At 36.0% G+C, this 27,743-nt stretch overlaps 1 protein-coding gene across 2 annotated transcripts in view; it reads left to right on the top strand.

The window, feature by feature from the left end:
- SNX29 (sorting nexin 29) overlaps positions 1-27,743 on the top strand; it is a 102,971-nt gene that overhangs the window by 22,167 nt on the left and 53,061 nt on the right. For both annotated transcript variants that reach the window (XM_038150822.1, XM_038150823.1), the window contains exons 12-18: positions 3,938-4,001; positions 5,223-5,351; positions 12,354-12,436; positions 15,347-15,453; positions 20,459-20,575; positions 21,385-21,440; positions 22,367-22,448. In XM_038150822.1, coding sequence (XP_038006750.1) covers positions 3,938-4,001; positions 5,223-5,351; positions 12,354-12,436; positions 15,347-15,453; positions 20,459-20,575; positions 21,385-21,440; positions 22,367-22,448 — 638 coding nt within the window. The remainder of the gene's footprint in view (positions 1-3,937; positions 4,002-5,222; positions 5,352-12,353; positions 12,437-15,346; positions 15,454-20,458; positions 20,576-21,384; positions 21,441-22,366; positions 22,449-27,743) is intronic.

Here is a 27,743-nt window from a genome sequence, read left to right as displayed (position 1 = left end):
TTTTCACTCATGAAAATAAAAAAAAAAATTCCTGTAAACTGCTCCCTGCCCACCCTGATACTCTATCTGCAGGATTGCAGAGGAGGCTGCATGACCTTGTGTACTCTGAGGGATGATTTCACTTACAGCTCATTCTTCACAACAGGTGATTGCAAATCATACTGCTCCAATCTTTGGCTAAATAGCACAAGAGTTGTGAAACTTATGAATTTTCTGGAGGTTGCTGGAAACTGGCAGGTGTTTCTCAAAGCATTATATATTTCATGCTCTGTGACCCTATGAAAGCTTTCTAGAAGCTAGATTTTGCATGAAGTATGGAATGGAATTATAAAATGTTTTAGAGCAAATACTTAATGAGTAATTAGGCACCACAGATTGATTTCAGCAATAAAAGAATATTGCTAGTGTTTGAAAAAGTGAGGTTTAATATGAAAAATTTAATTAGTACATTTCTTGATTTATTTACATTATGTTTTCTTTTTTTGTTGATAAAGAATGGTTTGGAATTATTTGTTTGTACATGGGATTTCTTTTTTTAACAAGTTGTTGCGAAACTACCTTTTAGGAAAAACTTCACTAATTATCTTATCTCTGTCTTTATGGAACTCAGGTTATCACTTCACTTGTGAATATGTTGATGTTGAATGCTGATCCTTAATAACAGTAGTGTATTGCCTTTCATTAACATGACTTTACAGAACATAAATGTCATCAAACACGAAACAGCTCAGAAGTAGGACATAAAGTCTAATATCAAACACTTTTCTGAAGTAGGAATACTTGGCCATCCTCCCACTGTTTTATTAAAAAAAGGAAAGAAAAAAAAAGGGAAGGAGAAAAATTGATGTTGCACAGTTCAGAAGTCAGAAAATGCCAAATTTGTGGTTGCTGCTACAACCCTGACATTTTTTAAAATTTATTCCCTTTTCTAACCCACACAATGTATGAGGCATAAGACTGCTGGAAAAATTAGGTTATGATCATACACTCATCTTGGAGGCAAGTGTTACAGACAGACAAAAGCTCGTGAACTGGGGATGTTCTGGCAGTTTGAAGGGAACCTGCTGCAGTGTATGATACTGGATTTCCTTTGCATTCAGCTGACTGCTCTGACATGCTGCTGAAATTTTTCAGGAAGCGTAAGTGAAAGCAAGAAATTGAAATTTTTCAAAGTTTTAAATATTATACCTGAATTAAATAGGTTTCCTTTTAGTTCTGCTCTGTTCCTTGCTTCAAAAGATCATGACGTTAAGGTTTCTGATTTTTTTTCTTGGTAAGTTTTACTCATTTAATTACACTAATCATGTTTTACTTTTTTGTGTTTACTATGGATAGAGAGGCTAAAGAAGTGTTGATTATAAACTGTATAGTTCTTGTGTTTGTTCTGAGTAATTTATAGAAAATATGGCTCCTCAATACTCATCAATTCAAGAAGAAACAGCAGAGCTATAGCCATGGAGCAATCTTGTTGGGCTGCACCAGCCTTCTTGGAATTATGCTCTCTTATCCCAGACTGGTGGTTTGTGTTGATGCTTTCATCCACACCTCCACTGGTGCCTGTAAGTGAGATAAATTAGCAAGAAATACTGAGTATGAGATGTGTTTGCATTTGTGGTCTTAAATTAAGCATCGATTTTTGCCCTATATGTGATAATGAAATTTGGAATTTCTCCTTTGTTGTGTCTCTGTAGTATTGTCAATTCCATGACTCTCAGAAAAAAAAGAGACAAATGGAAATAAATAAGCAATTTAAAGTTTTCTATTTCAAGGGGCTTTTTTTCTTCCTCTTCTGTGCAAACCATGGTCTTTAGCAGGATCTTGCTTTTGTGCTCTGCTTGTGTGTGTGTGGGAGAGGGGAGTGAGAAAAGATGGGATTTCAGGTCTCAACTCATGCAGAAGATTCTGGATGGAATAAGGAGAAGAAGATTAAGTTATTATGCAAGTTAAGGTTACAGTTTGAATAGGCTGGTAAAATTGAAATAATGAAGCCAATTTATAATAGCTGTATAAATGTTAATAAATCAGTACACATTAAAACACTGAGTACACACAGAGGCAATTGCTGCAGAGTGGGCACCCTGTGCAAGTGCTGAGCCGTGTCTGAGCAGCAACAGCTTTAATTTATTCAGAGTTAGAGACACAACAGCAACTACTTGTTGGTCGTGCACTATCATATTTTAATGGCACACTCAAAATATTTAAAATGCCATTGGCTTGATGCGTTCTTGAGGATTCTGAATTCAACATTATGGTTCAAGATTGTTATTTTGTTTGGGAGTGTTACTGTACAGAAAGCTTACTGTGGATCCTTTTGCTTGTGTTATTTGTATGATGCTCTAACACTGGATTATTGCATTTTCCTCATCCATAGAGCAGTTGTTTATTTCACAGGTAGGCTGATTGATTATGATCCCTTCTGCTAGTATTTAATACCCAGAAATTTCACTATTTCACTTTTGGTTTTTCTACAAGATTTGGATTTTTTTTAGGGTTGCTTAAAATATGCTAATTTACTGTAGAAAACTAATTATTCTTTCTATGCTGAATTAATGAAGTGCAAACTCCCTCTAATGACCTACTGAAATGTTTCTTGCTAATGTCATTTAGCTCTTAAAGTGTAATATGGGTATTATGGAATGGGCAGAAAATCATCTGCTGATCATCTATTTTCTCCCTGGCCACAGATGCCATGAATGTTTCGGAAAAAAAATCTAGCATGAAGAAATTTGGGTTGGCTGATTTCAAATGATATGAGAACTCTGCTGAACCCTGCAGTCCTGCAAGGGTGGGATTTATCTGGAGATTAGCAAGGCCAGACTGGAATCATAATGTCTGCAGCGCTGACTGTCAACATTTGGTTGACATAATAAAATCTTTGCATTTTATCCACTACTAGAGTTTGTCAGACTCCATCTGGCCCATAGGAAAATGTTAATTTTTTTAAATTGGCAAAAACTTCTGTAATTATAGAAAATATTAAGAAAGATACAGGTGAAAGATACTGTGTACTGAAGGTAAAGGGGAAAAAAGTTGTCCAACGGCTTTGCTTTCTTGAAGAAATCAAGTAATACCAGTTCTGTTAGCATGTTTTCAGTAAAAGCACACTGAAATTTACTGGCATCTGCATTGAATACTTGCAGAACAGAGTTGGCTGATTTATTATATATAAACATTTCACTTAAATGTTAGGAGGGATGGTTTAATATAATTGTGTCCTTGTAGCACTTAAAAAGGGAAATTGTTAATGAAATTGTTGGAGCTGACACTTTTCAGTTTGGTATTCGACTGTTCTGGTATCATGTTAAACCTAACCCAAAGGAAATCTTTAAAAATTCTAAAATTCTGTTGGTTGTTCTTTTAAAAAATTTTTATTCTTGATTTAATGACAGGAAGTATTTTTATGGTATTTGTAAAAAAATAGGATTTTATAGGAAATGATGAGGTTCAGAAATCTCATCATCTTCAGGACTGAACTTGAGAAACAATGCCATGAGGAAGCAATGACATTATCTCTACTCCCTTCTCCCTGTACCAGTTATTTCCTGTGTCAGGATTTACAGCCAGGAGAAGAAGCAATTTGGAGAAGCTGAACAAGTAACATTGTATCTCATTAATAGGCATGTGGTGAAAAGGTGCTTTCTGCCCTACATCTGTGAAAACAAAACAGCTGCAACCACAGGCGCGCTTGTAAACATTTGTATTAAAGCCAGATGCAGACTAATTTGATTTGATCAATACTTCTGATGTGGTGTTAAATAACACCGCTTTTGAAAGATTGCTCAAATTAGTGATGAGATTAAGAGCATTTTTATGTGCTTTCCTGAATAGCAAATGGTGTTGGCATCATCTTAAGTGTGCTGCCTTTGTACATGACGTCTAGATCTGAAATGAGCAAAAATGTACACAGACATTTATCCTTTTTGCTCCTTCTTCTTAGATGAACTTCGTCAAGCTATCGTGGCCATGATGAATAGAAAGGATGAACTGGAAGAACAGAACAGGTAGTTTGTGTTTTTTAGTCAAGAGGGACTGTAATATGAAAAAAAAATCTGTTCTCTAATACAAGTTGTCCTTTCTGTAAAGCTATGCATAATATTTATGTAACCTTTGTGATGTATATATTATTTTTTCTGTGAAAGGTTAACTTAATAATTCACTTTTTAAATGTTCATACTGAAGAATAGTGTTTTGAAGGCAACTTTTTGCTTTTAGTTTGAATCTAAACTTAGGAGCTTTGCAGTTGTAGTTTTTTCAAAACCAAACCTTACAGCCAGGAGATTCTGAAGCTCTGTTAAGAAAGTTTTCCAAATGAGCAAAAGTTTCTCCTAATGCAAATATTCAGAAAATTCCTGGTTTTTCCTTTCTGGTGAAGAAGTGATGTAGGATGGCTGACAATATAATGCTGAGAGTGACTTTAATTTCTGACTGTCTTTGTGTTCACTTGGGGCACAATGATGATGTAAATGTAGAAATGATCACTTGCTTATATAAAATGCCATCAGCCATACTTTGTATTTATTTAGTTTGTTGAAACACATAGTTGGATGAATGAAAATAAAAATGTATTCGATGCTTCAGTAGGACTATTTTGGTAATTCATATTTTCCTATAGGTATTTTGGTTTTTTTAATGCTGAGCTTACCAACAGATCCTATTTTCCTTCCTCCTATTTTTCCCACTCCCATAATTGCAAGTTATTGCCTCATTCAGCTTTGTGGGCTTTTTTTGGCAGAAGGACCAGGATGCTTTGGGTTGTACCATTGTGCATCATGCTGACCTTTGCTATCTCATCAAGGGTTTTTACACAGAGGTCTGTGGCAGTGCACTTGGCAGAGACAAGAGCCCTGCCTGTCTTGCTATAAATATATTGCTTATAGATTATTCCCAAGATGTATGGACTTGCACTGAAGTACTGAAAACAGCTTACCAGCTTTTTAAAAAAACAAATTCTTTCTGCATGCTGATACAGTAGATCCCATAATAAGTTGTGCTTTGGGCTTGTTGACAGGATAGTAATACAAATTAATAGTAAACATTTACAACTGCTTTTTCCTTGTAGCTTTTCATATCTTTGTATAATCAAATCAGGTGAATTTATTAAATTGAATAATGAAATTTTTGGATGACATCAGTGGTATCACTCCTCTGTGATTCTTGGAGTATATTCTAATTAGCAGGTAGTGTGTGCAGTGTCCTAAAGGGAGGCTGCTGCCTTCTTGCAGATCCCTGCGAAATCTGCTGGATGCAGAGATGGAGCATTCTGCAGCACTGAGGCAGGAGATGGAGAACTGCAGGAGGAAGGTGGCAGAGCAGGAAGAGCGACATGCCACAAAGGTCCAAGCCTTGGCACGGTAAGAAGTGCTGAAAATGTCTTGGAAAATAACTGCAGGGGAACAAGGGAATAACAGTCTGCATAGAAGGGAAATAATTTTCAAGTAGCTAAGTTAGCAGAAGAACAGAAGTGATTTGGGACTAAAAATCCTATGGTAAGCAATAGCTGCTGCTAAACTTTATCAACAAGTGAGTACCAAGTTCTGAAGTGGTGCAGCTGTTTTTCCCACAGCTCCAGGAAGGTCACCTGGAGCAGGTTTCTCAGGACTATTTCCAGTCAGGTTTTGAATATCTGCGCAGATGGAGACTCCCCAGTCCCTTTGGACAGTGCTGTTGGCAGTGACTTGTTGGCAGTGCTGTTCCTAGTGGGGTCCAGGCTGCTCTTGGCTTGCTTTGCCACGGAGGGGGTGTTGAAGGCTCATGCTCAGCTGCCTGTCCCCTAGGGATCCCAGATCCTCCTCCACAGAGCTGTTGTCCAGCCCTCCAGCATTGCCTGGGTGTCCTGACCTCTTTCTCTCCAAATGTAGGACTCTGCATCTACCCTTGCTGAACTTCACAGACATTTTCTGAGTCCAGTTCTCCAGCCTGTCCCTGTCCCCCTGGGTGGCAGCACAGCCACACAGTGTCTCTGCTCCTCAGTTTTGTGTTGTCTGTGACCTTGCTGAGGGTGTGCTCTGGCCCAGCATCCAGGTGATGCTAACGTGTTACACAGCATTGGCCCCAGTATTGAGTTGCCTCCAGCTTGACTTTGTGCTACAGTGACATTGAAAGAATTTTAACCCTCTTCTCGTCTAAATGGGATTCAGCTTCAGAAAGTCTTTTGAAGGTAAATGCTGCTGTAATAGTGTGATTTGCATCTTGCAATTCAAAATAAGCTCTAGAGTAACCACGATGTGTAAGATCTTGGGGGTGATTCATGTGTATAGTAAACAATAAACAATCCAAGAGTTAAATGATTTGCCTTACCCAGAGAGAGGTGTTTGTTTTCTGCATGCACAAGCAGAGTGTGTTTGGTGTCAATCACAAAGTACCAAAGCTGAGATTCCTTCAAGCTTTTTCTTGCCTATTTGAAAATGATAAATATAAAGCTTTCTTAAAAATAAAGGTATTTAGGACACTACTAATTCTGCTTTTGATGACACATCAAACCAAACGACTTGCTTTGAGGGAGGGAGAGATATGAATAAGTGGGTTTGACATTCATGTGCTGTAAGGCAGTAGAGACAATGCAAATACTTCATCATTTAATATTCATGTTTCAGGTTATAGGAGTTGTATATTCATATTTCTTTGACTCACTTCCCCCACAGTTTTAGAATTTGCAGTGACATATGGGTGAATCAGATATTTGTCATGCACATACCTCTTTAAAGAATAGATAAGGAGCTTTTATAACCAGACCTGAAGAGATGCTCACTTAGACTAATGAGGTATTTTTAAAAAAGTCTGTGTAATTCCTCTTATTGCTATATGGATGTGTTGTGTCGATTGCTCTTCTGAAAGTCAGTTTGCCTTGTCATGTGATAAAAACAATGTTGGGAGCTGCTGAGGCATGATAAATTCATGTGTCACCAGTTACTTTGGATTTGGGAGGCATTTCTTTAATGATTCATTGCAACTCATTTTCTAAAATCCTAACATAAGAAACTTTGCGTGTAGTTTCTTTGGAATATAGGTTTTTCTTCTAAATTTTTTGTTGGTTCACTTTTTATGCTGTAGGTGATGCTGCTGCAATAATAAGAGTAGTAAATTTTTAAAATAAATAGTGTTTTCAACCAAGAAGTTGATCAAGCTGAATAATCTAAAGAATTTGAAGTAACAGAAAGTTTGGAATTGCTTTTTGAGAGCTAACATAATACACTAGGTGAGTAAGAGGAAACTAAGTTTCAGATATTTTGAAGTAGTAAAATCTCACGGTTTCCCTTAAAAACAATTGATCACGTGACCAGAGTAGAAAATTTTCCTCAGTTGTAATATTCTGAATATTTTAAGGCAAGGGAAATCATTCAGTAACAATCTGACTGTTGTGATTTGATGAATGTATATTTTTCAGATTATGAGAGCTGATATTTATGTGTGTCCCCAAAGCTCTTCTGAAGAATTTGACATAAATAGCTTCCTGAAGGCTTTGAGAACACAAATTTCAGTGACACATCAGTCAGTGCTGAAATGATGGCTTTTGGAAATCTGCAATGATTCAGCTGTTCTCTTGGACGCTCCCAAGAGTCTCTGGCCCCCCAGACAAAATGCTAGTTTACTGAGAGACATTTTCCCAAGTTTCTCGTTTTCTCTTTGAAAAATGAAAGAAGTCTTAGGTGAGCTTAGTTTCAAGTAGTGGTAATCCCATTGTTCCATGTGAAATACTTGAACAACTCTTTCATAACAGATGCTATATTCTTCCGAAAGGAGCAGGCTCAGGTTCAGTCTATTTGCTAGTCTTCTGATAGAATACACTCAGCACTCAGTAGTCTCTCTAGTATAACTTTGCCAGCTCTTCTTTTTTTTTTTTTTTTCTTTTGTTTTTTTTTCTTGTCAATGAACCTTTCTCAAATTGCATGGACATATTGTGCCAGTGGCTTCTTGGCTTCTTGGCAATACTAAAGTTTTTAAATTGAGATTCTTCCTTTCTGTGTGGAATACTATTACATCCCTTTGCAAGGCAAAGGAATTTACTGAAGTTGACTGTGAAATTGGATAATCTCAGATTGCATATTCTTAGACTATATTCAGCAATGTTGGAGGAAAGCATATTACAAAGGACAGGCTTTGTAGCAAGAAAAGCAGATAGAGAAGATGAAAATGCACTGTATGGGGAAATGGGGGATGAGAATTTGTCTCTATCTTACACTTCTACATACTTCCTGTTTACTGTAGGTTCTGTAACCTAATATGCCTCCTCTATCTACTGTCTGTGTTACTTAAACTACTTTGCTTTTGGCTTTGGCATTTTCTGTTATTCTGTTTTGCAGCACTTCTTTCACAGCTGTAGCCCTTCAGTGATGGGTGAACTGATGTGTGGTACATCTTGAAATGGTTCCATCACTTCCCTTAAGCAGCTTCTTAGAGAGAGGAAAAATATCTCTTGTTCCTGCTTGTGAAAACTAATTTGAATATTCCTATATTAAATGACTTTTTCTTCCTGCTTAGTTAGTTGATGACATGTCACAAGTCATTAGTAGCTCCTAGACATGAAAAAAACCACTGGAAGTCAGCCCATTTAGTAAGGGACAAAGGAGCTTCCCAGAGGGAGCAGGAGGAAGATGTGGATGAAGAAGAATATTTGGCAGCAGGGCATCAGTGAGGGCAGGAGGAGGAGAAGCAGCTGTAGCATGAGGAGGAGGAAGGAGAAGAGCTAAATAAGGTGAAAACCACCCAGCCTCCATCTCTGAGTGAGCCCCCACTCAGGAGAAGGTTTCAGTGATGGCCCTGCTTCAGCTGCAGCCCCAGCCCATGACAAGCAGTTAAGTTTAGCACATTATTCCTCATTCAAGTTTTTTCTGGAGATTGGTTTTATTATATAATCTCATTATAATGTATACAGTTCAACTTCTATTTCCATGAGTAAGTTCTCATTTTCCTTATTTAAATGTATTTGATGACAACTGACTGTGATCTTGCATCTCCTCATAGTAGAATCACTCAGGTTGGAAGGCATCTCTGGAAGCCCTCTAGCTCAGCCTCTGCTTCAGATTCTGCATAATGTTGCAGGACATTGTTTATTTAAATTCATTCTTAATTCCTGCAGGTTCTTTTATTGTTTGGATATTTGGTACCTTTATAGTATTTCCTAAAAACCTTAACTTTTTAATCAAAACATAGACATCTGTTGGATTCTTGTAGCTTGTTTGGTTTTATTTTATTTCATTTTTCCCAATGCTGAATTTAGGAATGAGACACCTTTCTGGAGCAAGCTTCACAGAAAGCACTTGCTGGAATCTGATATTTGTGCCAAAAATGAATTACATTCAGGCCACTATACTTGAGACACATGAGAAATTGCTCTTTTTAAAATTCTTTTCTTACCATGCTCATTTTACAGAAACCCTAGAGAATTTTTATATTGTTTTCAAGAAGCAGATGTGTGGTGGAGTTTTGTTTGGGTTTGTTTCTTTCTTTTTTGCTATTAAGGTATAAGAAAATAAATCCTGTAAGGCCTCTTTGTCTGCAACAAAAACTGTATGCTCTATATTCATTTACTGGATGCAAAACAGGCAAGCATGTGCTTCCTAAATACAAGGTTGTTTTTTGCTGCTAAAAAAAATTACCATTCTGGCTGAAGTTTTAATTTTCTTTCAGACAGCGTTTCCTTAAATGGTAATTTTAAAATAATAAAACAGAGAGGAATTATTTTTGATTCAAAATTAGGCAAGGAATTGAAGGTATTTGACAACTTACATTTATTATGTAATTGATCATTCCTATATATGTGCTATGAAGCCTAATCAACAACACTCACTAGACCTTTTCTATTTGAGCAAAAAGAATAATTTATAGGAATACTACAATGTCATCCCCTATCATTGTCATTTTTCCCTATAGCACATATTACTATCTGTCTTTCAGCTTATTAAATGGAAGAAGTGATCAGGCAGGGAAATTTGGTATAATTGAGGTTTTGGAGAAGGGTGTGCTTTTAGTGGTGCAGTTCTGCCTTTGTTTTGCTGGCTATTTCAGCCTTTTTTTTTTTTTTTTTCCCCTCTCTATCCCCTTCAACTTGTACTTACAGTCTTGTTGCTAATTCTTCAGCACTAAATGTGGAACTATTTGGAGCCCTTTAAAGATGCTGAAAATATTGTGCTGGCCTCTCATTACAGGTGAACAGTTCTGCTTCAGGTTGAGTGTTGTAGTTTGGATACATTGCAGAAGTACAGCAGGGCCTGCATAAAGAAACATTTAACATCCTTCAGTCTGCAGATCTGACCTGTGACTCCTGGACAGGAATTTGTCTTCCTGTGAAAGGCTTGTTAGGAATATATCTGATAAAATACCTCTTGAAGTCATTAAAGACTTTTCAATGAGTGCCTACTAAATGTTTTTAAAATATGCTGTCTTTAAAAGACCTATATGAATTCCTATACATCAGGATGGCCCCTCTTTGGAATCCTGCTAAATAGTAGTAATGAGTAAGACACTTGTCATTCTTTGACAAGTAATAACCTGATAGAGGCATATTGGAAAATTGTGACCGGGCCATAGTATCCTGCTTTGAATTTCACTCTTGTATCAAAAGCCTTAAATGAATTAAAGTCTTTTTCAACTTCATCTGTACTGTATCAACTTTAAGTCAATTTTGAGACAAAGAGTAAAAAACGGATTTTTTAAAATGCTGTCACAGTAGTTAGAAAAGGCACTGAGTCTATTCTCAAATGTAGAAATGAGGTGATACAGAGTTATTTCATGAGAATCCTTAATATATTGTAACTGTACACCTTAATTTCATGCAGACCTTCTTACAATTCTGGTGAGAAACCTTTTTTGTATAGTTGTCATAGAAAATTTATTTTATGAATCAATTATTTAAGTTTGTTTTAATATAGTATATAGGATTACACTGTGTTTTTTATGCTTTTTACCCTTACCCTGAATATCCGTGTCTGTCTCTGGTGGAAAAACTGATTTGTTCTTTGTAGTCTCAGACATGAAAAATATCATCAAATGCATAAAATCATCAAGGACTCTTAAAATTCGATTGCCAAGCAATCAATAGCTTCTCAATTATTTAGCAACCTCCTACTAAAATGCTGAATAAAATTGAGGTTACAAAGTTCAGCAAGCTGACTTGAAATCCCTAGGAATGGGAATATTGTGCCAGTCAAAGCTCCTTATAGGAGCAGTGTAGCATTGCTCACAGCAGCAGTTTGTGTGTGTATATATATATAAAATATGTGGATTTTATGTGTGTGTGTATATCTACTTATGATAAGGACCATCAAACAAACTTGCATGTTTTTTTGAATATTTCTAATTCTTAAATAAATTCCCATGAATAAAATGCCTTTTATTTTTGGTGTATGATCTATTTGCAGCTTTCTGTGCTGTGTTCCATGTCCAGGTTCCATCGTGCCTGGAGCACGGCCTTGCCAGCCCAAATTCCCTCATCCCTCTAACACTTGTGGGGTTCTTGTATGTTGTGCTGCATTTGTGGCACCTACATACTTCTACCTTAGTATTATCATAAAGAAAAATAAGAGTTGTTTGAATTCACAGTCTGGCAACACATTTTAGTTATGCTTCTTTGGTATAAACTTTTCTGTTGTACTCGCTTAACTGAATGGGCTTAGACAGATAATTGAATTTTCAGACATGTGATTTGTCAGCTTTGTTTAAAATCAATCAGTTGGAGCCCTTTTTATTTCCCCCCAAATATAAACTAAGGTGCTTAATGTTGTTAAGTAGAGCCATGGTAGTACCTGGTTTGAATGCTTGTACACTCCAAAGAGAAATGAGACAGGCACAGCCACTGAAGTATGACAGCTGAAGGGATTACCTAAATTTCCTGTCTTATGGTTTTCATTTAGGAATGGTTTGTGGAAACTTTTGCCTTGAATATTGTTGCTGAAGTGCTGCCATTTTCTTACGATGATAAAGCCTGTTTCTACAGCTGAATTTTTACTTGCTTGCAATTAGATGCAAATCAGTAAAATAATGATCTCATTTTACATTGGCCATTCTGAATTTCCTTGTGTAGCATCCCATCCTTATGTTTTAGTTGATTGTTGATTTAGATAGTCTGTGTAGTTTGTTTGCCATCAGTATAGCACATTAGAGAAAATCTAAATTAAACAATTAATGGAAAAGTTTTCATTATGAGATAATCTGTTTCACTGATGTGTTTATGTGGTCCTGGAAAACTAATTTTCCTGCTACTCTGCTGTTGATGTATTATTTAATTTTTTCCTTGCATCATGGTGACACAACTTAGTTAAAGCTTATTATAACAGAGAGTTGTTTGTTTCCATTGGAAAGGACTTCTCATCTATTTTGGAAAAACAGTATTTATTAATCTTTTTTTTTGTCAATAGGGAAAATGAGGTGCTAAAAGTGCAGCTTAAGAAGTATGTAGGAGCTGTCCAGATGCTCAGAAGAGAAGGTCAAACAATGGAAGGTAAGGATAAAATGAAGAGGGGAAAAGAATTCGTGCACGGGGTTTGTTTTTCTGTGTGCTGCCATTCAGGGAGTAATACCTTCCAATAGTGAAAATAACATGTTTGATATGTTTTCCTTTTGAGAAAAATACAGATGTAGATTTTTGTACTCATTTTTACAGAGCATTTTCTGGTAGATGAGGTGGTCTTATTTTTTTCAATAAGAAATTTTCCAGAAAAAGCTGTTTGATGAAAATTTAGCTTAAATAAAAATCACTGAATTAATGTGATATTGGAATATAAAAATAAATGTAGTATCTCTAGATTATACTGTTGTTTTGGAAATCAGTATTTGCAGACTGTTTGAAATGGACTCTGTACTTAGTAGTAATGAGCAGATTTTATATCTGAAAGAAAATGAGTGAAGTTATTAGCAGTTTTACCTGTTTGTTTTGTGTGGTCTGTGATAGAAGCATCCATGAGGGGCTGAATTGATGTCTTGATTCTGAATCTTCTGGTGGGACCTGGATTTCCACTGGCTACAGAAGGTGTTCAGAGGGCTGAAATGGGTTTTCAGAAATTGGCACCATCTAATTTTTTAAAATTGTGAATATTTTGTTCGTATAAGTGTCTGTATGAATGAATACTACTGTTCTTCAGGGTTAGCCACTGTACTCATCTGGAGTTTCAAAGCTTCATTCATCCCTAAAAGGATATTTGTTAGTGAGAACACATGTTTTTACTTCCGACTTTGCTGGAGCGTAGTGATTCATATTAAGAATTATTCACAAAAACCATGGCTTAGGCTTCCTATAATAGCAGAAATTATCCTTCATTAGGTAGAGACAGTTTCCATGATGAGTATAATTATAGGAAAATAAAAAAAATATTCCTAGGCTAGCTATATTCCACTGTGTTAAAATTATGCAGATTAGTGAGTGATAAGAATAGAAACTGAGTAGGATGGTCAGATTTTATAGATGAAAAAGGGGGATGGAACAGTACCAACATTTCTAAAAATGAACACACGTGTGCTTTATGCTGGATAGATACTTAATCAATCCACAGTAATTGTCTATAATATTTATCACTACTTACCAGAACATATTTAATACAATATTTGTAATAAATTTTTCTTACATTGTAACTTCACATATTGAATTTTTTATAAAATTAATTTTTTTCCTTAGCTGCCATTGAAAATTTAGGTGAAATTTTAGTAGTACTGTGGTCACTGGCCCAAAGTACGTAAGCATGTTAAAAATCCCTGAGAACTAGCTGCAAAAAAGAAGTGAAACAAAAGGAGTTTTTTTCTTTTACCAGATTTATGGAAACTGTTGCACCCATGGTTTGTATATGTAATGATAATTTTAATTATAATTAATATTCTGAATGGTATGGAAACAAAAGTCTTAAATGTGTTGTAGATTTAGAATACGGATTTTCTGTGACTTGGTGTTGAAAGAGTCAGAATAAATTGGGCTTCTGCTGTTATTTTTATCACTATAAATAATGAAGACTCTACATGTTTCCTACAATAATCAGATCAAATGCTATTGAGTATGGGTTTTAAATAGTTTCCTAAAATAATAAATGAAACTCAGCTTGATACTTTGCCTTGTGGAGACTTAAAAAGGCCAAAAACCCCACTCAGCAAATGTGATTATAAATAAATTACCCAAAAGTCAGAACTATCAGCTTTCAAAATGAGTGATCACTGCTGTAGCCTGAGCAGTTGGATATTGGTATTTAATATTTAATAAATGAGCATCTTCATTTCTCAGTCATCAGCAGAAGTTGGCTCTGTACCATTTTTTTAAACCTGCTTAGATAGAATATTTATATAAAAATGCTGATCTTAGAAGTCTGGCTGAAGAACTTGAAGCAACATTTACAAGAGAAAGATCTTAAAATAGCTTTCAAATTCACTTAAATAATAAACTTCTAAATTCTTCCTCAAAGCAAAAATCAGTTCCCAGGCTCAAGAGTATTTAGCCAGATAAATTATGGTCTTTTCTATCTACCTGGTGGTGGTTATATATATATATATAGTTCAGATTTGGAAGAATGGTGAAAGCATTTGTTGAACTCCTCTTCTATTAGGGCTTTACTTTTATGTGTTAACTTGTTTTCTTAGAAATTCATAAGCTATGAGGAAAAGTGGAATTGGATTTTGTGTAACTTGGAGGAGATTTACTTAGAATAGGCCTTAAAGTGGTCTTCAAATACTTAAATGATAGCTGGGAACAGGGATAGAATAGTCTGTAATTTTCATTCACTACAGATAAAAGAAGAAGTAATGGGTTGATATGGCAGGTGAAGGAAGTTTGATTAGCTATCAGGAAAACCTTTGTGAGAAGAACTCTTAAATTTAAATAGATTATGCAGGGAAACATGATATCTCCCTTCTTGGAAGGTTTTAGGAAGAAATTATACAATTAACTATCAGGAATGGAATAACTCCAGCTGATTCTGCTTGATGCAAAATCTGAAATACTGGATGAAGTATGGAATGTTCATTCTCAGCTCTGTTTTCTGTCATTTCTCTGATATGTAAGCAGTCTGTGTAAGTAATATGAAATGATATTTTGGAAGCCCAGTAAAAAGAAAGGCTTAAAAGAGAAGCATAAGATTAGTTTTAGAAGACTTGGGTCAGGAACTGCAGGTGCTACATAGATTAGACAGCTGTAGTCACACTACAGCCACATGCTTTTGCTTTACATTCTTTTCTGTTAAGATCCTAGTCTAAACATTTCTTATCAAAAAAGGTCTCTGCAGAATCTGTATTTTAGTACTTGTAATAGTGTTTAGAATATGGTCTGTTCCAATGTTTTTAATAGCTGTTTCTTATAGAGCTGTTATTTCTAAACAGGATGTCCTGGATGTTTATGGAATTTTACTTTTTAATCTGAGGTATCTCTTTGTTATAGTTCTGCCAAACATTTGGAGCACTGATGGTGAATTCACAATTCCAGAGCAAAAGCAAGTAGAAAACAATGAAGAACTGGCCAGCTCTTATGAAAGGAAATTGATTGAGGTAAAGTTTGCACTGCACAGATTGAATGGAATCCTAATTGTGAAACAAGGTTTGAAGGTTAAATAGGTTTTTTACTTAGTTGATATCTTTTTTCCTCAGGAATGTAAAAGATAAATCTGTTTTTTTCCTTCAGAAATAAAAAACCTCAGATAATTACAAGTACTTTTCCTAACAGGTGTACACTTTTATATGCTGATATTAAAATGAAGGTTTTAATAGATAACCTGAAGGAACTTGCTTTTAACTGCTGGTGATGAAGTTGAAATCATCACAGATAATAGATTTGAGGTTTTGTGTAAGTTACAGTACATAATTACAGGCATGGCTGTGTTGGCAGTTGAGCTTTATTTTAGATCATATTGAAATCTGTAGCTTTTTCTGTGCTTTCATGCTGGTTTCTGGTGGCAAACCATGTTTCATTTTTGTATTGCTTATTGAATACTGCAGTAAGGAAAAGGCTGATAGAAGCTACTACTTCTGTTGCTATGACCATGTTAGAAAAAGTTCCTAAGGCAAGATTTACTTTTAAGATTAATATAAAATTCATTAAAGGAAAAAAAAAAAAAGATAGATTAGGGTTTCATCCTCAATTTGAATACAAATTATTTTTAAGAAAAAAGTAATGAAATTTAGTATCTAATACCCATATCTGCTATTAAATATTAAAAGAACATTTTTATAAGAAGTAAAATGATTCTCTATGTCTTTTTCTTTCCCAAAATACCCTGAAATTAGATACCCACATTAACTGATTAACATGAAGATGACTAAAAATGCAGGTCATGGATCAAAGAGCTTCATACAGTTCTTCTAAAACATTCATACTTGGTTATCATTTTCTCATAGGACCATGTGAAGCTAATTCTCTCCCTAATGCTTACCTTTGGTTGAGTTCTTCTCACTCCTTTCCTCTGTCCTGTACCTATCAAGAGACTATGTTGATTAAGACCACAGGTGAAAGCTCCCTCTGCTGTGGAAGCCTCCTTAGTTGTGCCACGTTTGTTCTGCGTGCTCAGGAGTTTGTTGCTGACACTTCTGAGTTTGTGGCAGTGTCAGTGGTGACACAGCTCTGGATTTAACCACAGAAAAGCTTTTTTACCAGTGATACTGGGAAGAGGGGTCTGCATCTGTTTCACTTATTAGTCTCCAACAGTATCCTCACACACTCCAAACAGGACATAACCCCTGTGACAGCCCTTCTTTAAGGCTCTGAGCATGGCAAGCAGTGGCAGTCTCAGTAAACACTGGTGGGACTGAACACAACTGACAAAGACTGGAATTTTTGCAAACATGGATAAGAATTTCATTAAATTTTCACAGTTCCCAGTTTATTTTGGGATGAAAGCTTCAGCTTATTTTCTACTTGTTGGTTTTGAAGAAACCCAACCTGTGCTTACCTTGTGTAGTGAGAGTAAAAAACCAACCGGGCAAAAATCCACACAACAAACCAAAACCAAGCTGTCCTGGTTTAGGGCAAATTTTTGGAAGAAACTTCTGAAGTGGTCTTTTCTGGAAAGCAAATTCAAGCAGCCCCTCCTCCAACCAGTTTGGGAGGTAAACCTCCTTTGAGAAAAGTGGAAAAAAAAATTTTTGCTTAACTTAAGCAAATACTTAAGCAATTTGCTTAATACTTAAGCAAAGTATTCACAAGCATAAAAAAAAGAATAATATTAAACAATGGAACCTCTTCTTCTTCCCCCTTTGCTCTCTGAACCGTTCCTTAAGGTGCAGAACTCAATATCCAGCATAAACAGACAATTGGGGATACAAGAATCATAGTCACCCTAGGACACAAGCCCAAACCAAAGCAGCTCAATGCCAACCCTATTCCCAAGTTTTTCAGTCTGTCTTGGACCAAATAATTTGTTTGCAGATGGGGATACTGAGAATACAAAATGGAAGTTTTGATACAGAGAGCAAAGTCTGAGCATTTTATGACTGTATCAGTAGATTTTTTGGACCCATCTCTGCCATTTGGAGTTTTACTGTTTTTTCTCTTGTAGAAAAATTGGGTTGTTAATAGGATGCCTGCTCTGTTTTGCAGCCCTTTGGCCTAATTTCTTTCAAGAAAAAGATGTATAACATCTTTTTCTTGAAAGAAATGGAAAGGAAATTTCATGGGAAAAATACACCCATGCTTCCACTAAGAGCAAGAAGAAGCAACTTCCAGTTCTGTCTAGAGTTTTTTGGGAAACACTTTGTTTTGTATTTTGTGACTATTGGGAAAAAATGGCCCTGCCTGGCAAAAAGTCATTAATTCAGATGTGACTTGGGCAAAAAATTCTATGAAATCTTCGCTGCAAACAATATTAAAAAATATCTTGTGTTTCACTAAAACACTCTGTAAGAAAATTACTAGTTTTTTATTGTTGCAATTTTTAATTTATTTTGTTTTACTTTTTTTATTGCATTGTTGTAAATGTCTTTTTCTCTATCTAGAAGCATATCCTTCCAATATAGATTGTGTTGTTAGATGCTTAGTGAAACATTCCTAGCCTGTTTTTAGTTAACTGCTTGGTCCTTTGCTGGGAAACATGAAGTGATACCTTCTCTGTCCTTTCTCTGGAGACTGCTCTTTGTCCTTTCTCTGGAGACTGCTCTCACCTGTGGCCATGCTGGGCAGTGTAACTGCAGTGCTCTCAGGCACTTAGGTTTTCTTTTGACAACTTTAAAGAGTTCTCTTCGTGTGGAGCCTCAAGTGTTTACTTTAGCCTCACTTCACCTTTATGGGAAGGGTTTGGGTGCCTTAAACTGTTTTCTCATATAGGAAGGAGCAAATCTAAATGATCGTCTGTCCAAGGGAAACATAGCTTATTTATACTTTATTTTTTTGCTTCAAGCATATTGTTGTGAAGAAAAACAACTGTGAAGATGATTGAAGTCCCAGCAGGGAAATTTATTGCTTAAGCTTCAATGTGGATTGAGCAAAGGAAGGTGTGACTCTATGAAAATGTAACTGAATGGATGTAATTATAAGGAGACCTCTTTGTTGTTTTGGCCGACTTTAGAGCAGGAAAAATTAAAGGAACTTAAATTAATATTGTTATTCATTGCTCCTTTTGATTTGCTGTGATGGTAATGCATTTTTCTTTGACAAGGGAAAGTATTGAAGTCAGTTAATTGCTAATAAGTGATACCTGCCAGTTGTCCTTTTGATATTATAGAACAAGTGATCTGGTGTTTTATTTGCTGGTAAATTTCCTTTTTATTATTTAACTTTGTTAGGGATACTTACAAATTTTTGCATTACTTGTAGTGTTTTCAGAGAATTGTTGAATTTACATATTAATTGAGTCTGCAAGTAGAAAGTTATTTCAAGGACATCCAAATCAGAGAGAGACAAAATAGTCACATATCAGTCTGGATTTTGTTCTTCTGATACACAGGCCCTGAAAAACCAAACATGTTTTCAAATATGCAAACTACTGATATTCATTTTGTAAATTTTTATATTGCTTTTGATAACCAGCAGTATTGCAGCTTTTCTCTGTGAATTTGCAACTAGTTGTGTGCTGTATCTCTGTGCTTGAAATGCAAGGAAGTTCTGCCTTACAGGCCAGGCTCTGTGGAATTTACAGTGACCTGTTAATATTAACCTGGTGTTCTTAAATGTTACACCACCCACTTTAAATTGGAATTCGTGGTTAAGCTAGTATGGAAAATGATTTAACTAGAATTAATAGTATTATATTATTGTTTTCTGTAGTATATTGTTGGTGTAGTTTAGCTCTTTTTTGCATATATGTTTCAGTGATGTATTACTGGGTTTGAAGGACTCCCTCTAATATAAAAAGAAATTGGAAAAGAATGCTTGAAGTTCCTCGTGAAAATTATTTTTATTTTTTATTTATAATCAATGATGTCAGATTCTGGCTTGTCAAATTGAGACTTTTTTTGTTTGCTTTGATTCTGTGAAGGCTGCAGGTTTGTGTGGAACAAAGCACAAATTAAAAGCAGGCACTAAATTAAACTGCTTTATTTTGGGGAACTTCCCTGGGGAAGAGGTAGAAGGCAGAGTCATTCAAGAAAAAGAAATAGTGAAATTCACAGATAGTAATGAACTGCTTCCAGGAGGGAAACTATGAACTCTCGAGAGATTTGGCAGTAGTTCAAGTCTGTGTGCTATTGCTGAGGTGCCTGGATTGAAATTCATGTTGCTCAGCTGTGCTCTCATGCTGTTACCCTGCTGCCTCTGCTGTTCTCCAGCTCTGGATGGGGCATGAGGAGGAGGAGGAAGCATTCCAAGAGGTGCTGTAACAGGTTTAACCATGCTGCTGGGGCAGCCCACGGGGAGGGGCCCAGCAGTGCCCACTGTGCTCATCTGACTGCTGAAACTTTCCATCCCCCTCACTCCCCCAGCCCCTTGCACTCTCACAGCATCCTGCATCACTTGCTGCTCTCTTGATTTAAAATGCAGAGCACAGCCCCAGCCACACTCAGTGTCCAAAGAGGCCACTCTGTTTTCCTGTGAGAACAACCTGTGCCACAGCCTGACTCTGGTATTTAGACTCCTCTGACCTCTCACACATTTGCCTGGAGTGATTGACTTCTAGGTCCATTCCTATTAAACTCCAACTAAGGGTGAAGAATACATCACTTATGAATTATTGACAAAGTTTAATGCAGTCTGTGCATTTTGCAATACTCCCTGTTCAAAATATTGTGATTAGTTTGTACCTGTTGAGTGCTGCATTCATCAAAGAATTAAACTGAGAACAGGAATCAATGGGTGTTTTATTAGAATCAGTTGTCATATGATTTTGAGTGATAAGAATAAAATTTGACGTGAGGTTGTATTTTGTCCTATTCAATTCAATATCAAAACTACATTTCAAGGCATGTGTCAAAATCATAGCAGTGTCTGTTCTTAATGATCAGTTCAAACTACCACACTAGCAGTACTTGGAGAGTAAAAAGAAATTGATATACATGTAAGAAATTGCTTAGTGGGATTTTTTTCTTTTCCCAATTCAGATCACAATTATCCCTTGGTTTTGCTTTTCAGGTGGCTGAAATGCACGGGGAGCTGATTGAATTCAATGAGAGGCTGCACCGTGCTCTGATGGCCAAGGAAGCTCTGGTGTTCCAGATGAGACAAGAGCTCATTGATCTGAGAGGGCCGGTGGGTGTTTGTTTATTGCACTGTAGAATATCCCTCTGGAATAGCTCAAACATGCCACAAATGATGAAATATCCATTAGCTTGTAAGTAATTACAGATCTGTAAAGAATTGGCTTTGAACAATTCCTTTCCTCTTAACTATTCCAGATTATGCTTTACATTTTACATTTTCCTTTTAAAGGAAAGAAGATAACCCTTTTCTGTTTATTCTAGTTGTAAAGTAAGGTAAAAAGCTATTTCTGTTTTGTTCTAAATGTTCTTGCAATCTGGTTTTCTAACAACTGCTACTTCCTGTGATTCTACAGGTATTAGTCCATCATTGCATCATTATGAACTTTTGTACTTATATAATGTTTTGTAAGAGCACAGCTGAAATAAAATGCTCGTGTCCTTCCCTTGATAGAATATTGCTTGTAAAAGAAAGTGATCAGTAGGTTTTATGTGCTTCATATTTTCCCATAAGTTGCCTATATACACAAAGTACCTTGTTTCAGCATCCTTTGCTCACAAAGCCCTAATAATGATGCTCTTCCCTGCATTTTCTATATATTTCAAAATTACATGCTTTTACAAACCCTATTTTGTTTCTTTACAAAACGGTAGCAAATTCTAACATAAAGGACTCACAAGGGTGGTATGTTCACAGTCTTCTTTCAGGATTTTGTTTTTCTTTTATTACTTGTCAGTAATAGTTTTTATTGGCATTTATAAAATTGAATGTTGAATTGTAATTTCCTTATAAAATTATGCTTTCTTAATTGAAAACATAATAGCCACTGTTTGGAAATTATTTCTGTTTTGTAAATAAAGGTCCCTGGAGATTTAAGTCAAACATCTGAAGATCAGAGTTTATCAGATTTTGAAATGTAAGTTTCATAATTCACAAATTTTTCTCTTCATACCATCTCTGGGAAAGGAGAACAAGCAAAGAGATTCAATAACTTGCATTTCCTCTATTATTTCTAATAACTGCATTCTTAGCTGTGGTGTTCCATTGTTAAAAAGCATGGAGAGTTGCACAGTCCACAGTGTAGTTAATAATGCTGAACTCAAGGAGTTTAGATTCAGGAAGAATCCCTTGGAGTGCTTTTTAAGTGCCCGAGGTCTTGGTATTCTGCCAAAGCACCAAGAAGTTACTGGTTTTAGTGCTTTGGGCTTGATGGGTGCTGGTTGCTATTCAGCATGTGATGGACTTCCTCATTTTACAGAATAGCTCCTAATCAATGCTTTAAAAACCCCCAAAACCCTCAGAGCCCACCCCAGATCATTTGAGAGTGTTGTGATTTGGAATTTTGCCTTTAGTAGTCAAACTAATGAATCTTGCTTTTGTGGATGAGGGGTTGAAAATGTAGCTGAAGTGTTTGAATATTAGAAATGTAGAGATGGATGACAAAGAGTGGATGGAAATGGCTTCTGCATAATTGCTCTTCTGTTATTTTATGAACTTTACCTGAGGTTTGTGGCTGAAAATGTTGAATTTGTTGAAGTGAATAATTTTTGCTTCATGTGTATAATCAAATGTTGTCAAATGCATGCTGTGAAAAAAAATCCCCAAATCCCAGAAAACCTGCAGAAGGAATTGTTTCAGTTGGGTTAATTTTAGGGAATGTTTTTAGATTCAGAACGTATAAAAAGTTCAGGCAAAACTCCAATTTTTCTGTTACTTCATTTGAAATTTTAAGTTGCTTTATTGATCACTTTGATCATTATTTAAATCATCGCATATAGTTGCTTTGCAATTCTTATACATAAATATGATTCCCTATTTGAAGTTTTTCTCCCTCCTCCTCAGATCAAATCGTGCTCTTATTAATGTTTGGATTCCCTCAGTCTTCCTGCGTGGAAAAGCTGCCAATGCATTCCATGTTTACCAGGTAAGTGAGCCAGCTGAACAGGGATTTTCTGTAGAAGTTTCTGACTGAAGTAGCACATTTTAATAATTTCAAGCTCTGTGTATAATTTCATTAGAGCTCAGCTAATGAGCAGCAGCAGTAACTTCATATATATTCATCCATAGGATTGTGTTGATTATTCAAATAGCATATTTTGCGGGTTGACTTGGAGTAGTTTAATACTTTAAAAGCATGCTAATAAGATGACTCCATTGGTCAGGGAGTGTAACAATTCCATATTAATCAGTAAAGCCTTCTTCAGTATGCATGTACATGTTTTATTTCAGTTTTGGGGATAACAATGACCAGAAACATTGCTTGACAGACAGATGTGGTTTGCTGTAGTAGCTCATTTGAAAACATCTTGAATAATGAAACAATTCTTCACTGTGTGTTATTGAACGTGTTCACATTGTGTTCTGCCTCAGGCAGGTCAGAATTTAGGGGGTTTTGCTCCAGCCTGACTTGTAGCTGAAGCATTGAAATTTTATACTGCTCCTTGATTCCTGGATTCTTGGTTTCAGAGCAGTGACCCTTCCATGGATAGAACGGCAGGGTGAACTTCAAACACTCTCTAATGTGCTGTCTAGGCTGTTTGCATTTCTTTATTTGTGGATTGTTAGCAGCTGGAAAATTTCTCCACTTTTGTTTCAGCCACATGTACTTAGTTCTGAACAAGATTGCTGAAGCTTCTTAATATTCCTCTCACTCTGAATGATGTTTTTTTGGTAGAATTTTGAATCATTTATGAAGTGTTGGCAGGTAGTTGAAAAATACAGGAAAACACCCACCTTCTGGCTAGTAAAAGACAATGAAAAATAAGACTTGAGGTAATGGAAAGAAAAGCCACCGGGATGGGAACAGTTAGTAATTTGTTCAAAAGCACTGAATAATCAATCAAACTGAGATGCACAGGTGTGTGAAAACCTAACTTGTTGACAAGTGTAATATTTTTGTCTTTCTGGCTTTCACATTTTTCTCCACTCTGCTGTCACTGGCTACGGATTCTCAAACCCAGACACAAGTCTGCCAACACAGAAATCCTTAAAAGCATTGAGATCTCACCCCACCTGTTACTCTAATGATGTTGCAGCTCCATGTCCACCAGAAGAGCTCTGGTTTCTACTGCTTCTTTCCTAAGTTGCTATGTGTTGTTTTTCATCCTGCTTGAGCAGGCGGAGTTCACCAGATGGTCCACTGTGGTCCCTTCCAACCTTACCCATTCTGTGAAGAATTTAATGATTTTTTAATTTTACTTGTAACTTGCTATCAAATTAGGTTACTGAAGAGTTCAGTATTTGTCATGCAGTTTGACTGGACATCACTGTACAAGTGGGATGGTGAAAGCCTCCAAAGTGTGCAGAATTCACATCTACTGTAGGTGTTCTGCACATTCAAAAGGAAAATGTTGACATAAATCAAGCTTCCCAATTTGAAGGAGGCTCAGAACTTTACCCAAAAAACTTCTGAAGTGAGTAGAGAGTTAGATGTCGCTTGTCTTTAATGGAAAACAAAGAACTTGTAATTGAAGGCTAAGTCTCCTGAGAACAGGAAAAAAGGAAGCAAAATATAGAAATATTAAAAAGATGGAAAATTCTGAATCTACAAAAAGACAATTTTGAGAATTTTATTAGGTTTTCGTGTCTACAGTATATTTGAAAAATGTACAAGTTCTTCTGACTATGTTCCATTCATTATCTTTTCACACTATCAGATTTTTTTAAAAGTGAAAAGTTAAATATAGCTGTCTAGAACATAGAATGTAGTCAGACTAGTTTGTCTTCAGTTACAGAATAGCACAGGATATTATAGAATTTTTCCAGTGAGCAGTTGTACGTTTTTTTAGTAGTTAGGAGAATAAGCAAGCAGGAATTACATGTAGAAGTGACTTAAAATGTCAATAATTCTTGTTAAACTTTGATCATGGCACCTGTTGAGCTCTTTCCTTGTACAAGAATACATGAATATCTTTCCTGCCAGTTTTTGGTCACTGTAACAGGAGTGTCACTGCCTCTGTGCATGTGAAAAAGAAGTATTTTCCCAAACGGGCTTCTACAACTGTGATGAAACATTTGAAGTGAGTGCCACTTCTCTGATCAATTATATAGTTGTGTGCTTGCTGAATATATATTTTACATTTTATAATGACCAGGAAAGCATTCACTTAGAAAACTTTAGTATAGCTTCAATAACAGCAGTGTGCATTTATCTTCTTAAATCTCTGCTAAAACATGTGCCCATGATTACACAGACTTTGATTCAGTGTTGAAATTGTTGAAAAGGATATTTACCAGGCTACCAGTATGTCCTAAACAGACCCAGACTGGGAGTCCAATTAGGATAAATGATTGAGCTCATTTCTGAGAGTCTTTTTATTCATAATAAACATTATTTTTACTGCCTTATCATTTGTTTCTCCAGTGCCAGAAAATTAAAATGCATAACTCCTTGTATCGGCCACATGAGAAAGGACTTGCGGTATATCAATATAAAGGAAAGTAGCAATAGTGCAGAATGTTGGTGTGAGTGAGATTATTACCAATACCTTTTGGAGTTCACATTTCTCTGGGAGAACTTGAGTGAACAGATGTAAAAAATGACTCTTGGTTGTGCTTGTTAATGCTGAGGAAAAGACATCAAATGAACTTTGGAGAAAGCTAAAGTGTGCGGGACCAGGCGAAGATTGAAAATTTGGTTTGGTTAAGCATGATTTTTAGATTTGCTAAATACTTATGACTGTACTTAAAGCTAATTAGGAATTTTATCCCTAAAAAAACCCAGTTTTGTTGCTCTTCAGTACATATGGCAGGAAAAGTTTCCAGCACCAGAATACTTGTCACATAGTTCCAGCCATCAAATAGTTTCTTTAATTTCTGCCAAGGATTAAGGATTCTGGACAAGCTCAGAAATAAAACTGTGGACTCTGAAAGCAAGCAGCATTTTATAATTAATCCTATTAGATGTGGAAATTTCAATCAGACCCCTGTATTTGTCGAGTTACACTGCACTCTTGCAGTAATGTTTAACTGGCAGAATTAACTGGTTATGAATCTTGAGGATTTCAAAACAAGCTCTGGAAACGTAGCCAAATTTTATGCTCAATTTGAAAGGCTGAGTTCAAGGGGACAGTTGTGAGCAGCAGATAATTCAGTGCCCCAGTTTAGCACTATCTGTTACTGTCTTAAAAATTAACAGAGCTGGGGATCCATATCATTCAACTGTGGATGTTAAAACAATTAGAGGGTGTATAAATTTTAGGGGAATAGCTATTTAGAATTGGATGTGCACTTCAGTGTAGTTATTGAGTTCCATTAAAAATATTTTTTCGTTTGTTTTCTCAGAATAGTAACAGAAAAATGCATATGTTATAATCTCTGTTCACCATGGAGTTGTTATGGGTTATTCTCATTCTGGATTATTCCTTGTGGAGAATAGCAGATTGTCTGTTTTAAATGAAATGCCAGTAGCAGATCTTCTTGAATAAATAAAGCATAAATCTCCACATGCAGTGCACCAGGAATTCAAAGGTGAAATAGCTGAAAAGTGACTGATAAATAGCTTCTGGCTTGCACACCACAGATTTTAAAGTAGCTAATCTGACATAATTTTTAAAAGGATTTAAGGAGGTCTAAAAACCAAGTTGTTACAAATGATTAGGAAAGGGATAGACAAATAGAAAATGCTATTACGCTGTGTCTAATTTCTGGTTTATCTGTGTGCAGTTCTACTCCTCTCCAATGAAATATATCAACTGCAAATAATATGGGTGGAAAAAAAAGATTTTTCACTGGAGGAGCATATTAGAAATTCTCAGCCTGCATGAAAGGCAACTGAGAGGGGAATACACTAGCAATATTTCAAATCATGAAGGAAATGGAGACATTTTTAACTGTTTCAAAATGCAAATTGGAGCATCCATTGAAACTATTGCCTTGCAATTTCAAAACAAGTGCTTGACTGTGGTCTTCTCCACAATGTAGAATATGGGGTAATACTGGAAGTTTTTGTGGGTCTAGAAAATAATTGAGCAAATAAATTCAGGAAAAATCAATCCAAACTCAAAGATGTGACTCCTTTCTAAGGAAATCCCTAGGTAGTGATATTTTGGAAGACTAAATACCACTATGCCTTGTGTGAATATTTAAGTGTTCTGGATAAAATACATTTCATAATTCTCCAAGGAATTTTCTGAGCCATTGGGATCAGTGTGCCTTGCTTTAAGAGCAGGGTGCAAGAAACTTGGAGGTCATTTTAACTAAACATGAGTTGTCTTTGTAATGTTATGCTAATAATGACTAATTTAGTCCTAAAATGGAAATATTAGGATGACAAAACATCTTTCCTTTCATCTAATGCTTATCTTCTGTGCCTGGCAAGCTCATTCTAAATGTTTTCAGAGTGCATCCTCTCTATTTGTACTTGCTCAAGTTTGTTTTGCTGCAGGTTTAGTTCTTGACTCCTGTCTTGCCATTCATTAGCACTGACAGATTACTAGTACAATTAATTTTGCACCTGACTAAAAAAATAATTAGATGACCAATTGGTGTCTTTATTACAAATCAAAAAATCATAAGGATTGTTTGGACTTCAGTGGATGAAATTATCCAGGCTGTGACAGGAGCTCAGACTAGACACTCATAACCATGTCTTCAGCAAGAACATCAGTTATCCAAAAGAAGGTTCAGAGGTTTATTCCCTTACAGAGTTTCTGATGGCTATTACTGAGTGGCAGACTGATTAGTTATAAATGTTACAGGACACAGCCATATATGGAGAAATTAACTTGTTTTGTACAAAGTCACACTTAAGGAAGCCCAGTCTGTTAAACAGACAATTTAAATATTAGGTGACTTTTTAAAGCCAGGGTCATGGTGGCAAAAGTCTTCTCTTCCAAACAACCTGTTTTCTCTAGTTAGATAGAAACAACCTAGTTTCTCTAGGTTGCTTTCTCATGACTGCTCTATGTGATCTCTCCAGTTTGATGCCCATCTCTTTTGAGTGGCAGACATTGCTCACCATTAGAAAATAATTTCTTGTCTAATATATTCATGGGCATACAGACAGAGTCCAGATCAGAATTAAAAAAAAAAAAAGGCATTTTCATTTTACCTCTAGATGGTGATAGTTAGATGCAGTTTCTTTAGTGTGTAAAGCAAGTTGATTATTGCAGTAATATTATTTTGTCATATTTCTCAACTGTAGAGTATCTTGTTTTCTGTATACATGTGGATTCCACTTTCCTGAAGTGTACAGCAAATGCCATTAGTCATGCCTTTT

This window comes from Motacilla alba, chromosome 14 (assembly GCF_015832195.1).
Source record: "Motacilla alba alba isolate MOTALB_02 chromosome 14, Motacilla_alba_V1.0_pri, whole genome shotgun sequence".
NCBI lineage: Eukaryota > Metazoa > Chordata > Aves > Passeriformes > Motacillidae > Motacilla > Motacilla alba.
Note: the sequence above shows the minus strand (reverse complement) of the source record. Positions and strands in the feature narration are given on the sequence as shown.